This window comes from Nesoenas mayeri, assembly GCF_963082525.1.
Source record: "Nesoenas mayeri genome assembly, chromosome: 15".
NCBI classification, from domain to species: Eukaryota; Metazoa; Chordata; class Aves; order Columbiformes; family Columbidae; genus Nesoenas; species Nesoenas mayeri.
The window spans coordinates 6,227,399-6,241,514 of record NC_137559.1 but is presented as its reverse complement, the minus strand read 5'-3'; the positions used below and the strand labels follow the sequence as shown (position 1 = coordinate 6,241,514).

General features: G+C 53.2%; 1 protein-coding gene across 1 annotated transcript in view; it reads left to right on the top strand.

Annotated features, from left to right (window-relative positions):
- The window catches only part of PKD1 (polycystin 1, transient receptor potential channel interacting), a gene marked incomplete at both ends in the record, with an annotated part of 83,933 nt that overhangs the window by 56,637 nt on the left and 13,180 nt on the right, over positions 1–14,116 (top strand). The window contains 11 exons of the mRNA XM_080353888.1: positions 661–940; positions 2,281–2,497; positions 3,323–3,473; positions 4,382–4,534; positions 6,967–7,111; positions 7,941–8,543; positions 9,039–9,195; positions 10,835–11,087; positions 11,737–11,932; positions 13,038–13,208; positions 13,639–13,782. Coding sequence (XP_080210014.1) covers positions 661–940; positions 2,281–2,497; positions 3,323–3,473; positions 4,382–4,534; positions 6,967–7,111; positions 7,941–8,543; positions 9,039–9,195; positions 10,835–11,087; positions 11,737–11,932; positions 13,038–13,208; positions 13,639–13,782 — 2,470 coding nt within the window. The remainder of the gene's footprint in view (positions 1–660; positions 941–2,280; positions 2,498–3,322; positions 3,474–4,381; positions 4,535–6,966; positions 7,112–7,940; positions 8,544–9,038; positions 9,196–10,834; positions 11,088–11,736; positions 11,933–13,037; positions 13,209–13,638; positions 13,783–14,116) is intronic.

Genomic DNA, 14,116 nt, shown 5'->3' with positions numbered 1-14,116 from the left:
TTTCACACAAAAAGTGAAGTGTTCTCTTCTCCCTGCTGACTGGCATTTTGCCTGTTATTCTGGTGGCTCAAGCCGAGGTTGTTTGGTCTCTTCTGATCCCCCAAGTCGCTCGTGTCCTCCTGTAATTACAGATTCCAGTACACAGCAACCTGTGGATGAGGCAGGGCTCAGGAGTGGAAGTCCCGTTGCAGGAGTCTTTATTGTTCCCAGCTTGTCCTTGCATGGCATTTTCTGACTGGCTATCTCACTGTTCCTCTTGTTATCACAGTTGTACATTTGTGCTATTAACAGTAACCATCCAGAACACGTTCAGCTTGAAGTATATAAAACATGGTATCCCATGGAGACTCCACCAGTACTTAATTTATTTCCTGTGTTTTGTATTCCGTATTATGAAATATTCTGTCGGAGGGTGATGTAATCCCAGAGACTAAAGTAGATCTCACAGTGGAAATATTCCCACCAGACATTTTGGAAAGGTTCCAGTTCTTGTTGCTGTAGCACACAAGACTAAAGCTGAATTATCAACTGCAAATTTGGCAGACGCTCCCACTAGAAATCTGTTACTTTTTATAAAAGACTCAATCCGAAAACATTTTAAGGACATAACTTCAGGTTTAAACAAAACCTCTCCTGTCTTTCCCCTCTTCATCTCTATAGAGATGGGCAGCGCACAGCTTTAAAAACAAGTCTCTCATCCTGGACAAGAAAACGACGTCCACTGGTGACACGGGAATGAACCTGGTCCTGAGGCAAGGGGCACTGAAGGACGGTGAGGGCTACACGTTTACCCTGCACATCACGGACCTCACAACGGGGGAGGAAGGCTTCGCCTCCATCGACCTGCTCCCCAACCAGCCGCCCGTGGGAGGCTCCTGCCGCCTGTCCCCCAAGGGTCCCCTCCGGGCACTGATGGCCAAGGTGCACTTCGAGTGCACAGGTGAGACGTGCGGACAGGGGTGCCGGGCACCCACCAGCCCTCTCTGCTCCCCATGGGCGGAGGTTTCTGTCACTGCAGTGTTCCCAGCCACCCTCCTCCCCGTAGAGGGTTTCTGACCCTCAGCTCCTGCCCCAGGATGCTGTTGGCCAAGGGCTGAGGTCAGACGTGGATCTTTCCATTTCTGATCCCCAAAGCTTGGACCACGAGCAGCTTTGTGCATTCAAACTGTGGAGCTCTGAAACACATGGCAGCAGGCAGGCACTTTTAAAAATCCTGATCTATGCAGTTAAATGATGAGATCCTGGCTAGGACAGTACTTGCAGAATAAAATAGTATTTCAGTGCGGGAAAAAGAAGATGGGTGCCCAAAACTGAGTCACATATGTGGGAAGAGTCAAAAGACAAAGTGCTGGGGCCTCCTCTGCCATGTGGGCTGGATGTTCCCATCAACAGTTACCTTCTCGACCAGCTGCAGAGACAGCAACAGCCAGTCCAGCTTTGGAAAAGTGGCCTGGCTGACGTCCTGTAGCCTTGGGCCAAGGAATAAGTGCCTCTGAAAACCAGATTTCCCCAAATGATTAGTGCTAGAGATTAATGCTGTCTGTGCCCAAATGCTGGGAAGCCACGCTGCAGAGGAGATGATGAATTCTGCTGGTTCTGGGCAGGCTGGTCACCAAAACCCGGCTTAAGCTGGAGGAGAAGCAGAAGTGGTGGGAATTTTAGCTCTTAGTGATTGTTTTGAAGCTGAAGTGAGACATGCAGGATGCTGAGCCACTGCTCCATGTCCAGTGCAGAGCCAGCGCCTTTGCTGGTGCTCACTGAGAAACACACAGTGCATTTCCCAACCACCCAGATCCCACAGGACTCCCCATAATTCCTGGGAGCTCCAAGGAAACCGTCGTGCAGTTTTTATCCTTGAGTCATTGCTGACATGCAGAACTGCCCAAGGGCTGTGCTAAGCCTGTGTCTAATGTCAGGCTTTGCAGGGCTTGTACAAAAGCTGTTGCCTTGGGTCAGGGCTGTTCCCAGCCCCAAACATTATTCCTGTTTTTATTTTGCTCATAAACTCTTCACAAATCCCTTTAAACGTTACAGGACCCAAACACCTGGGCAGAAACCCCGAAACATCCGAAAAATTCAAAAGGGTCAGAGCTTTACATTGCAGACATCCCTCCAACCGGGTGGAGTCCTCAAGCTGTCCCCCAGCAGTGGGGACAACCCGTCCCTCTGTCTGAGCAGGTGGGACACACCAGGGGACAGGCTAGGCTTCAGGATGGTGGCTGCAGCCCCCCGCCAGCCCTTTTGCCCCCCTCAGACTCCCCATTCGGGTTTGTTTTGCAGGCTGGCGAGACACAGAGGACGCAGAGGGGCCACTCGTTTACATCCTGCTGGCATCGCGCCACAGGGCCGGGCACTTCCACGAGTTCTGCATGTACAAGGGCAGCCGGGCCGAGCATGGAGCCTTCCTGCCCCCAGGCTTCCACGAGAGTGGCTTCGTGGTGTCCGTGTCTGTCCTCGTGCAGGACCAGCTGGGAGCCACTGTGGTGGCCATTAACCGGTAAGACCCACCACTCGCAGGCTGGGCCTACACGATGGCACCAGTGTCCAGCCTAAGCTCCTGAATCGCGTTGTTAGGGCTTGAGCACACGTTCCCTGTCCTGAAGGGCTGGGCAGGTCCTGAGTGAAGCATTTGCCTCCTGGAAGAGGCTGTTGGCAGGAAGGTGAGGGGAGGCTCAGCAAAATGTGAAACAAGAAAGCCCTTGAGGTGCTGGAGCGAGTTGAGAGAAGGGAATGGAGCTGGGGAAGGGGCTGGAGCACAGGTGTGATGGGAGCTCCATGCAGGTGACAAGTGCCCCTGGGTCATTGTGCAGGATTCTGAGCTGCTCTCAGCTGCCTGCCCGAGCTCTCAGGCTGCTGCTTCTCCAGGCTGATCTGCAACTCCCCGCACTGTCCATGCGGTCCCAGCCTCCTAGGCTGGAGCGCAGGGTCCTGCAGTGCTGCAGAGGAGGATCTGGGTCCCAGCTGCTCCTCGAGCCCTGGAGACCAATGCCAAAAGCAGTGCAGCTCCTCCCAGCCCTGGTGTTAAGTACTCTTTTTGTCAAACTAAACCCAAATTTTCTTCTGTGTACTCAGTGCACCCGTGTGCATCCTTCGTCTGCAGCTTCACAGAGCTGGAATGGTTAGGAGCCAGGTTTCAGGTCCATGATCCTACCCACAGCTTGTGCAAACTGGGCACCAGGGCAGGCATCAGCAGCGCTGTCTTTGTCGTTTAACCACCTGCTTCCCCTTTCATCTTCCTTCCCAGCCAAAGGGCAGATTCTGCCCCCTTCACCCAGCCCCCTTTCGTCCTCTGTGCTTAACCCAGACGTCTTTCCCTTGGCAGCTCCATGGAGATCGGCTTACCTGAGGGCTTCCCCAGCCTCTCCCACTGGCTCTACAATCAAACTGACACCGTGCTCCAGGGCTTAGTGAAACAAGGGGACCCTCAGCAGGTCATTGAATACTCTCTGGCCCTCATCACCATCTTAAATGAGGTAAAGCACTGCTGTCTGCCCGAGAGGGGCCTCCAGAAGACCTTGCAATCATGTTCTTTGGCCAGGTTTTGTACAGTGATGTAGGGAAGTGACTAATGCTACGGTTTTTCATGTAAAGCAGTGTACGTGCATGCTGGGACCTGGGCTGGAGCTATTTTCATGCATCAAAATAAGTAACAAGCTCCAGGAACACAAAGACCAGGGAAAGCAGGGGAGCTGCAGAATAAAATGGGTCTAGAGAAAGCAGTGGCCTGGGTGTCTCCCCTGCAGCTGCTTTTTTGCCCTCATATTCAGATAGTTTTTCCTCTTTACTGCCAACCTCAAATCTAAATGCTGAATTTAGAAACAGAAATCTTAGCCCAAATTCCCCACCTCCTTCAGGCTTTTTCTGAGCCAACCATCAGGACTGGAAAGTCCCTGCAGCTGCTCTGGGTGCTCAGGAGACCTCCTGGCTCTGACTGTGGAGCGAGTGCTGCTTGATCTTCTGCCTGAAGAAAAGGCTCCTAATCCACAGTGCAGGAGCATCGTCCTCCTGGCAGCATTCACTTCTACACCTACCTAAAGCAGAGGCCAGTCCCTTCATGTGCATCTCTATAGGCAGGGCAGGAATTTTGGTCTATGCTCCTGCTTGCCTGCCTGATAAAAGAGCTTCCCGGGGCCAGGGTGATGCCCCTGAGCACAGGTGCTGTGCTGAGCTGGATGAGGCTGCACATTGCTATGCTACTGAGCTTTTCAGATACCTGCTTGGGGAGTACAAGTGAAATTGAGGAAGTTCTACTGAAAAACCATCTCATTAGGTCACCCTCTGGGGAGATACAGAGTGCAGGGGAGAGGTGACTTCAGCACAGCTCATCATCGTCTGAAGCCACCAATACATTTCCTCACTCTACCTGATTTTATCCCTCCAGTATGAGCGGTCCATGCTTCTGGAAACCGAGACTGGGAACGAGTTTGAACTCCGGACCTGGACTCGAAACAATATCACAGAAACCCTGAACTCGCTGAATGTGAACACAGTTGATGACATCCAGCAGATCTCGGCGGCCTTGGCGCAGTGCACAGTATGTTCCCCGTTGCTCCTCCAGCTCCTCAGTTCTCGTTCTGCCTCCCTGTCTGTCTCCTCCACACACGTACCACACAGAGGGGACAGGTATCACTTGTTGATATCATTCAGGCTGGACATGAGGGAGAAATGGCTGCCCCTGAGGGTGGTGAGAGCCTGGCCCAGGTTGGCCGGAGAGGTGGTGGATGAACCATCCCTGGAGACATCCCAGGCCAGGCTGGACGGGGCTCTGAGCAACCTGAGCTGGTGAAGATGTCCCTGCTCATGGCAGGGGTGGCACTGGGGGAGCCGGGAAGGTCCCTTCAACACAAACCATTCTGTGATTCAGTGATTCTGTGATCATTAGGGTTTCTGGAGTGATGTCCCAAGTGGTGTCAGTTCTGTCTCTCACTGTGCCACCCATCTGGCAGGTATGGAGAAGATGATAAAATGGATAAGATGTGCTGGAAGACAGCACCTAAGGACTCTGCTGTTTCTCTGGCAGCAGCCCTGCTGTGGCAGCTTGCTGGCAAGGACATTCCTCCACTTGCAGATGGAGACTGCAGGAGAGGCCTTGAGAGACTGGAGAAGCACTGAAATAAATTGCTGGGGGACTCACAGAATCTCCAAGGACAGGCTGGGCTCCTGTCAGGAGTAACACAAGTAGAGCCGGACCTGCCTTAAGCCAGGGGACAGTGCCAAGGCCTGACATTCCTTCCAGCCCCATTTCTACCATACAAGATCAGAAACACAGCTCCACTGCTTAATGGAAGTGCTTTTTCCCCAGCCAGCTCCCAGTTTCAACTCCCCAGTGCTGGGGCTGCTGCCTGGTGGATTTAGGAGTGGCTTTGTGTGTTTTGTCAGATGGGCAAAGGGAAGAGAGCCCAGCTATATAATGTGCTGGGGCTTTGGTGCTCAGCCAGGCAGCTCTGGCACGCTCTTCCTCCCACATCTTTGCTTTTAGGACTGGAGTGCAGTACCCCAGCCTTGGCATCACCTTCCCAGCCAGGTCCGCAATCCCGCTTGGTGGGAAGGGCACAGACAATGCATCGCACCCACAGAGTCCCTACTCTGCACCTTCCTCTGCTTCAGAGGCTGCAGACCTCCAAAATCGCTTCTTTTCGTTCATCTTTGTTCAGGGGTTTGGGGTTCGGCACATCCTATGCTGGTGCTGGGTTGGGTTGTTTCTGTCTCTCCCACGTGCTCGTGCCTTGTGACTCGATCTCACTGTGGAAGCTCAAATCTAGAAATAGAATTTTTGTTCCAGGGGAAAAGCTGACGTTCCAGGATTAGTTTGTACTCTGGATTGGAATGGAAAGCTTAGAAAAACAGTAATCTAGAATTTCCCCTGTGGTTGAGACTAGTGTGGAGTTCACACATTTCCTTTCCTGTAGAAGTGTCAATCAGTGCTGATGCTTTTTTGATTTTACCTACAGGGGAGAGGAAAAAATAGAATTAATTTCTCCTGGAAGGGAAAAGGGGAATCTCATTCTTCTGAGTAGATTCTCCTTCCTAAGCAGCGTCTCTTTTGGTGGTTTCTCCCCATAACACTTTTTCTTCCCCACCTCCTTGGTACCTGACTGCGCTTCCTGAACTCCAATGCGCACAGTCTGTCCTCGCTTCTCCTCGCTTACCAATAAAAGCAGAAAAGAGGGAACTCTAGACCTGCAGATGCTGTTTTGATTCTTCACCAGAACGTATGGTGAATCACATCTGAATCCTATGATGATTAGAAGAAAAAAAAAAAAGATGAATAAGAGCTAGGAGCGGGGTCGTGGTAACAGCTTCCATGTGTTGCCTCAGTCCCTCCCATCCAGCCCTGGAGAGCGCAGGGAGCTCCAGGCCATGGCTGGAACATTCTGTTTCTTGGCCACATGTGGGAGCAGAGGGAGGGACATCCATCACGCCTGAGTGGCAGGATCCCTCCCACAGCTCTCAGGAGTGTTTGGACACCAAAATGGATTTGGTTAGGGATAAATCTTCCTTCCATTGAAGGCAGCGGAGTGGATGGAGGAATCCTATCCTGCTCCTTCTGGTGGAGTTCTGTAGGAATAACGTGGTGGGTGCATGTAAGGGCCAACAGCAGGAGACATGCTTGGTCCTTGCAGGTGAACTCCAGAGAACTTGAATTTGCTGCTCTTTGTTGCTCTTTCCAACCCTAATGCATCCTCCAGGCGTGTCTGCCTTTACACTGGCCGGTTGAAACGTGAGGGGAGGTAAATGTCCTAGAGACACCACCAGCGTCTTGCCATCTCTTGGCGTGAGCGGAGCAGCCGTGGGCTCTGCAGTCCCTCCCCGGGGCTGGGAAGAGCAGGGGTGACTTTCAGAGCGAAAATGGTGTTAGAGCGAATGTGCTCAGGTCTCTGCAGGGCTGAGCCAGCAGAACTTCCCACAGCTGCCCTTGTCTTTCTGGCATATTCCTGCTGCATCAGCCCGTGTTTCCCTTGGCAGGTGGTGAGCAAGGAACTGGTGTGCAAGTCCTGCCTGACGAGGACCTTGAACAAGCTGGAGACCATGATGACCATTCTGCAAGGGGAGACAACCCAGGGCACGGTGACACCAACTGGCATCGCCGACAACATCCTCAACATCACAGGTCAGCTTTGTCCCCACAGGGATGGGTGACAGGTGACCAGGCGGAGGGCACAGGTCTCCTGTGCAGGGCGCTGAGCTGAGGGAACCTTTGCAGGGTTTCTGCTGAGCCGTTTGAGGTTTGGCTCACACTTCCTCAAGCTGTTAGGGAAATCGTATCTAACATTTGGAGCGTGGCACCCCAGTACTTTCTTCTCCCTGCACTTTTCCCAGGGTTGTCCTGGCTTTGGCAGCTGTCCCTGCAGACACTTCAATGTGACAGTTGTTAATGAACTCACTAATACTCTGGGGAATTGTCTCTTCAGTAAACAATGAGTAACAGCTATGGCTTCCAGATGCTCGCCTTCCTGATTGCAAGCTGAGGAGGTTTCCAAACTTTGCTGGGACACCCGTAAACACTGAGTGGAAATCCCACCTGGTTACCCTGAGAGGATGCAGAGGCACCTTTTTTGCACTCCTCGTTAAGTGTTTCTGAGTGTTCTCCAGTTTATAACGCAGAAACATAGTAATATATATTTGCTTTATCGATTCCTTCCCTGGTTCCCAGTCAGCTTTTCTAGTCGATTCACAGGAGGAAAATAAAGCCTGTTGTGATCAAGTATTTACCACCAAATCTCATAGATCAGCTGAGAAACTGCAGGCGCTGCTGACAGTTCTATTTTTAGCTATGGGCTACTGAAAACTTCCAGTGTGTAGAGTTACAGTGAGAAGAAGACAGTAAGGAAAGACTTGTCTGATTTTTTTGGGAAGGTGTCAGATGTTATCTAGACTGTACCAGTTATGTTGGCTGTTTACCAGTTCCTCAGTTTGCACCTTTATTTCTCCCCTGGCAGGTGACCTAATTCACCTGGTCAATACGGTTTCACAAGAATCCAAGCCCCAGGAGCTGCTTGCTGATTCCAACAACTTGCTGCTGGCTCCCAAAGCCTACAACCTGTCTTCCAGCCTGATGCGCATCCTCATGAAGTCTAGAGTGCTGAACGAAGAGCCCCTCGAGCTGGTGGGAGGAGAAATTAAGGCCACGGGCAAGCGGTCTGACCCCTTTAATTTGCTTTGCTACGAAAACACACCAAACTGCCAGTTCTCCATTCCTCAGGCGTTCAATACCACCCTCTCCAACCTGACGGATGTCATTCAGGTCATGTTCCAAGTGGACTCCAACCCTTTCCCTTTTGGCTACATCAGCAACTACACCGTGTCCACCAAGGTGGCCTCCATGGAGTTCCAGACCCACAACGGAGTGCAGATCCCCATCGGGAGCCTGGACTCGGAGAAAGCCATCACTGTGATGGTGTCAAACAACACAGACGCTGACAATCTCTCTGCTGGCACTGAAATCATCGAGGCGAGAACGTCTGTGAACCTGATTGTGACAATGGAGAGCAACAACAGGGAGGCAGGACTGCACTTCCAGCTCACCTACAGAGTCCTGAATGGTAGTGCAGACACATCCAGCTCTTAATGCTCTTTCCAATTTCTTCTTGGGGCAGAGGAGGGCTGGGTGCTGCAGCAAAGCAGAGCAGTGTCCAGATAGAGCTGCTGTGGGAGAGGGTGGCAGGTGCAGCCAGCAGTTTCCACACCATGTGAGTGAGGTTCTGGCTGCCACGGGCATTGTCTAGTCCCCAGTGTGATCCTTGCTCATGGATTCTGGCACTGAGAAGCCTTTTGCTCTTTCGAGCCCTTCTGTTGAGCCATGTTGGCACTGGAGGGAGTTTGTTCTGTCTCTTGGTCAGGTACAGCGGCATCCAGAGCCTTTAGCTCAGGGATTCTCTGAACTGCAGACTGAAAGGGCAACTGGAAAAGCTTCTCTCTCGACTTTCTTCATTCCCAACACACCTCTCTGAACATCCACTGCTAGCAGCAGGCTTGCAGTCGAGCTCTCCCTGGTATTGATGAAGCACCTTCTGTGTTTTCTCCCCCTCCCCATGCAGATCACTATATTGCAAGTGAGCCCGAGCCCTTCATCATGGCTTATCTCCATCACGAGCCAGAGCCCAACGAGCACAACTGCAGCGCCTCAAAGAAAATTGGCTTGGATGCCCTGGCTGGAAATGACCACAAGCTCTACACCTTCTTCACCTCCCCCCGGTAAGAAAAGCCTCCCTCACAATCCCTGCCGCCCACAGGCTGTCCGCTGGGGTTACGTGAGGGATGCTCAAGGCCTTGCCGTGGCTTTTGCCAGGCTCTTTGTTGGGCTGGTGCTGTTCTGGCCATGCACAGCGCTCCTCTGCTCCTGCACCCCAGCACTGGCACCTCTTCTCACAGAATCACAGAATGTTAGGGATTGGAACTCCCTCCTGCCCAGGCATCTGCTGGTGCAAAAGCAGCTCAGTGCTCTGGGATTTGTCTTTCTGATTCGGGTAAGGGAGGGCTCCGCTTCTTAGAGCTGAAAATCCCGTTCCCTGGGAGTTTCCTGACCCTCACCCAGGGCCTCTCCTGCTGATGAGTCTCCCCCTGCCACCCTCTCTCTGATCCCTTGCCTGGTACCTGCTGCAATCTGTTGGTTACGTGCCCAGACTTGCATCCTCTGAGCATCCAGATCCTAGAGCTGCCCGTGTTTACCAGGACTCCCTCCCCAGGGGACTCCCCCTGCCCTTTGCAGATTCAGGGGTTTCTTCATGCAGCTCATTAAACCATTTTGTGCAGCAAAGCACCACTGGTGTTAGCTTAGTTCCTGAACACAGTGCACCCTTCACAAAAGCACCGTTATCGTCAGAGCTCACCTTCCCAGCGTGTGACGGGAGGAGAACACAGGTTCCCTCAGGAGCCCTGTCCTGCTGGCCTACTCCTGGAGCCTGCTGGGGCTCATTAATGTTGGGGTTTGCAGCAAAACTCTCTTGTTTTTATGAGAGCAGTCATTCTTGTAACTTCAGCTGCTGCTGCCTTGCCCAGGAACATGTGTGTTCATGCCTCGTGTTATTTCTGAGCCGTTATTGGCATTATCTGAGAAGAAAAGATAGGCAGCTGGGGAATAGGTGGGGCGAGAGTGGAGCCACTGGTTGTGTAAGTTGACACAGCTTCCATGGCTGTCGGTAACAGGATTCTCAAAGAGGGATTAATCGTCCTCAAGAGCGAATCTGCTCCCAGCCAAGAATCACAGAGTTGCCATGGAAGTGTCCTGGGGGTCGGTGGGACACGGGGAGGGCATGCGAGCTCTGCGAGGATGTGCAGTGCAGTGCTCCAGGTGCTGAAACCATGCAAAGATAAACTGTAAGATAAAAGATAAATTCTAAGTAAAGTGGTCTGTAGGACCCCGGAATTTCTGCACAGCCTAAGGGCGGTGTGAGCTACACCACTTCCACTGGGCTTTTCCTCATCTGGGGAGACCTTATTGTGGCCTTTCAGTGCTTAAAAGTGGCCTGCAAGAAGGATGGGGACAGACATGTTAGCAGGGCCTATTGTGATAGGACAAGGGGTGATGGTTTTAAACTAAAGGAGGGGAGATTCAGGCCAGACATGAGGAAGAAATTTTTTATGCTGAGGGTGGTGAGAGCCTGGCCCAGGTTGGCGAGAGAGGTGGTGGATGAACCATCCCTGGAGACATCCCAGGCCAGGCTGGATGGGGCTCTGAGCAACCTGAGCTGGTGAAGATGTCCCTGCTCATGGCAGGGGTGGCACTGGGGGAGCTGGGAAGGTCCCTGCCAACCCACACCGTTCTGTGATTCATCGTGTGCTCACTTCAGCAAGCGAGTTAAGAATGTCTCTTTGCTGTCTTTCCATTTTCCAGAACTGATGACACCATCCAGAAGTATTACTTGAACATCACCAACCATTTCAGCTGGTCCCCAGTGGAGGTGACGCTGGGGCTCTACACCTCCCTGTGCCAGTACTTCAGCGAGCAGGAGAAACGCTGGAAGACAGAAGGGATCATCCCGCTGGAGGAGACCAGACCAGACCAGGCCGTGTGCTTAACCCAGCACCTCACTGCCTTCGGAGCCAGTCTGTTTGTTCCCCCAAACTCTGTCCAGTTCATCTTCCCTGTGAGTAACACAAAGCAGAAGTTGTGCAGCATTGCCACACTCTGAGCAGATAGTTGTCACCTGGATGAAAGCCTTGAGCTCCCCTTGGCTTCACATTCAAGCTGGGCCATGGCTGAGATGCGCCCAGCTGAGCTGTGCCCAGCTGAGCTGTGCCTAACTTCCAGACCAGCACAAGTACCTGAGAGCCTTGGAGAGCTGCAGATGGGCACAGTGTGCAGAGGGGCTGTGTCCTGCTGTGAATCCTGCTGCTAAAAACAGCCCTTTGCAAATGGCTTTATCCTCTATTCTGGACACCTGGCGGTGTGTTCACCCCTTAGGGAGATGCTGAGTGCTCCTCCCAGCTGTCACCCAGCTCTGTTTTATCCCAGGAGCTCTCACCTGCCAGCTGCTCCCTGTCTCCTAGGGGTACCTGGGCTCTTCCCAGCCGCAGGTGTGATGTGCGGGGGGCAAAGAGCTCTTGGCAGCTGCTGCAGCAGCTTCATCCACCACTGTGCTATGTTGCGCATGGTCTGGGCAAGGACAGCTCTCTATTTGCACATGCTATCACATCTGTGATGATGATTGTAGCCAGGAGGGAGGCAGCACAGCTACTGGGCAATGGATGTTCCTTGTGTGGAAGGAAAGTGCCTTTCAACTTCTTTTCTTTTAGGCTCCAGGCCCAGGTCTCAACTACATTGTCCTGCTGACGTGTGCTGTCTGCTTTGTGACCTACTCGGTGGCTGCACTGATTGTGCACAAGCTGGACATGATCGACATTAACCGCGTGGGGGTGATTCCCTTCTGCGGGAAGAACGGGCTGTACAAATACGAGATCCTGGTGAAAACTGGCTGGGGCAGAGGATCAGGTGAGTCCACACACTGCTCCTGTGCTTGGTTCCTAGGCTGACATGTGTGCAGTTCCCCCGAGATCTCAGCTCAGCGCATCATGCATCGCATGTTCCAGAGCTGAGCTGGCGTTTGGGGCAGTGCTGAGCCAGTTCAGGGCTTCCCACGGCATCCACAGGGTGGTTTTTTTGCAGTGATGAGGCAGGCCAAGAGCTGTGGAGAAGAGCATGCTGCTCTGTTGCTTGCTTTTGGGGTGGGACAGGCAGCTGCTGCTGGAAGGAACCACCCAGTGTAGAAGAACCCCCCAGTATAGAAGTTGCCCCCGCTTTCCCTGCCCAGGCTGTGGTTGCAGGAACAGCCCAGAGCCAGTGCCTGTTCTCACTCCTGGTGCCCCTGCAGAAGCATCCTTGTGGGCCCTTCAGATGGACCATTTTCCTCTCCCCCAGCATCTATCACTTTGTTCTGCCGTCTGAATATTTCCCAGCGGCATGAGAGGAGAAAGCTTGGCTTTCTGATCCTGGGCTGGGTTTGTAGCTGCAGCTGCCAGAAACATCACCCTGGCCTTGGAAATCCGGGCAGTTGGGATGTGGAAGCTCTAAGCAAGGGCGGAGGTGGAGTGTCACTGTGTCACTGCCAGAAACGCGGTCCCATTGATCTTAGCGTAACCACTGGTTTCACTGGGAGCAGTTTTCTCCTGAAGCCACCCCAAGGACCATCCAGGTTGAGCAGGTATACCAAGGAGCATCTGATAACTGGTACTGGAGAGAAGCCAAAGGAAACAAGTCTTTCAACGACTTGGTGGAAAAATCATCCAGAATAAACATCTCCTCCTGTTAGGATGTTAGCAAGGTGAGGAGTGTCAGGTTCAGCCCCGCCAAAGAGGGGAACCATGAGCACGCCAGGGTCCATGCCCCAGGCCAAGCAGAGCATCTGCCTTCCAGGCTTTGTGGACAACTGTCCCTGGGCATGGGGTGGCTCTTGAAGACATTCCTTCCTCCCAGCTCTCCAGGTGACCCCTCTGAAGGGCCACTACATCTGGTGGCAGGTCGCTGGCAGGCAGGCAGGGCTGGGGAGTGGATCCGTCTTGGGTGAGTGTCCCTGACTGAGCCTTGTTAACGCTGCCAGGTACCACAGCCCATGTGGGCATCGCTCTGTATGGCGTGGAAAATAAAAGCGGTCACAGGCACCTGGATGGAGAAAACGCTTTCCACCGCAACAGCCTCGATGTGTTCCAGATCGCGACGGAGCGGAGCCTGGGCAGCATCTGGCGCATCCGCATTTGGCACGACAATAAAGGTGAGACATGAGTGGGCATGGGGGTTGCGGCAGCACATCCCAAGTCAGAACCAGGCTCTGCTAGGCTGCTACCTGGAGCTACAGCCCAGACTAACCCTGAGGGGACACCGTGGTGACCCACTGGCTTGGCAGCAGATTGCTGGGTGGAGAAATGGAGATTCTGTCACTGGGAGGGCTGCAGACTGCTCAGCCGTATTCCTGTCCAGACATGATGCAGTGTGCAGTGACAGCCTCTGCAAATGTCCCTGCAGCCTGGGAGGTGACCTGGCTGTGCCAAACCTTGCTGTTGGGGACCGTGCAGCTCCCACTGATGACAGCGTCACAGGGAAAGTGCTGCCGTCCCACAGAGCGGCTCTTGTGTTGCCCTCTTGGCTTTGCAGGTCCACCCAGGGAACATCTGTTATAAAATACGTTTCTTCATCTCTTGTAGGACTCAGCCCCTCTTGGTACCTGCAGCACATCATAGTCCGGGACCTGCAGAGCAGCAAGAGCTACTTCTTCCTGGTGAATGACTGGCTGTCGGTGGAGAGCGAGGAGAATGACGGCATGGTGGAGAAGGAGGTCTATGCTGCCAGTACGTGCTCAGCCCAGGGGTGCGGGGCTGGGCTGGCCGAGCAGTGTGGCCGTTCTCATCACCTTGGGGAAGGGCCCACAGCAGGGGACAGCAGAGGGACCACAGAGCCTCCACACTGGCCCCTCACTGCACTGCTGCTTGGCACAGCCAAGTGCTCCACTGGGTCCTTTGTACTGGAGGACAAGACAAGGACCAGCAGTGCAGAAGAGACCATTAGATTGGATCTTGGGAACAATTTCTTCCCAGAAAGGGCTGTGGGGCATTGGAACAGGCTGCCCAGGGCAGTGATGGAGTCACCATCCCTGGAGAGGTTAAACAGACATGGAGATGAGGT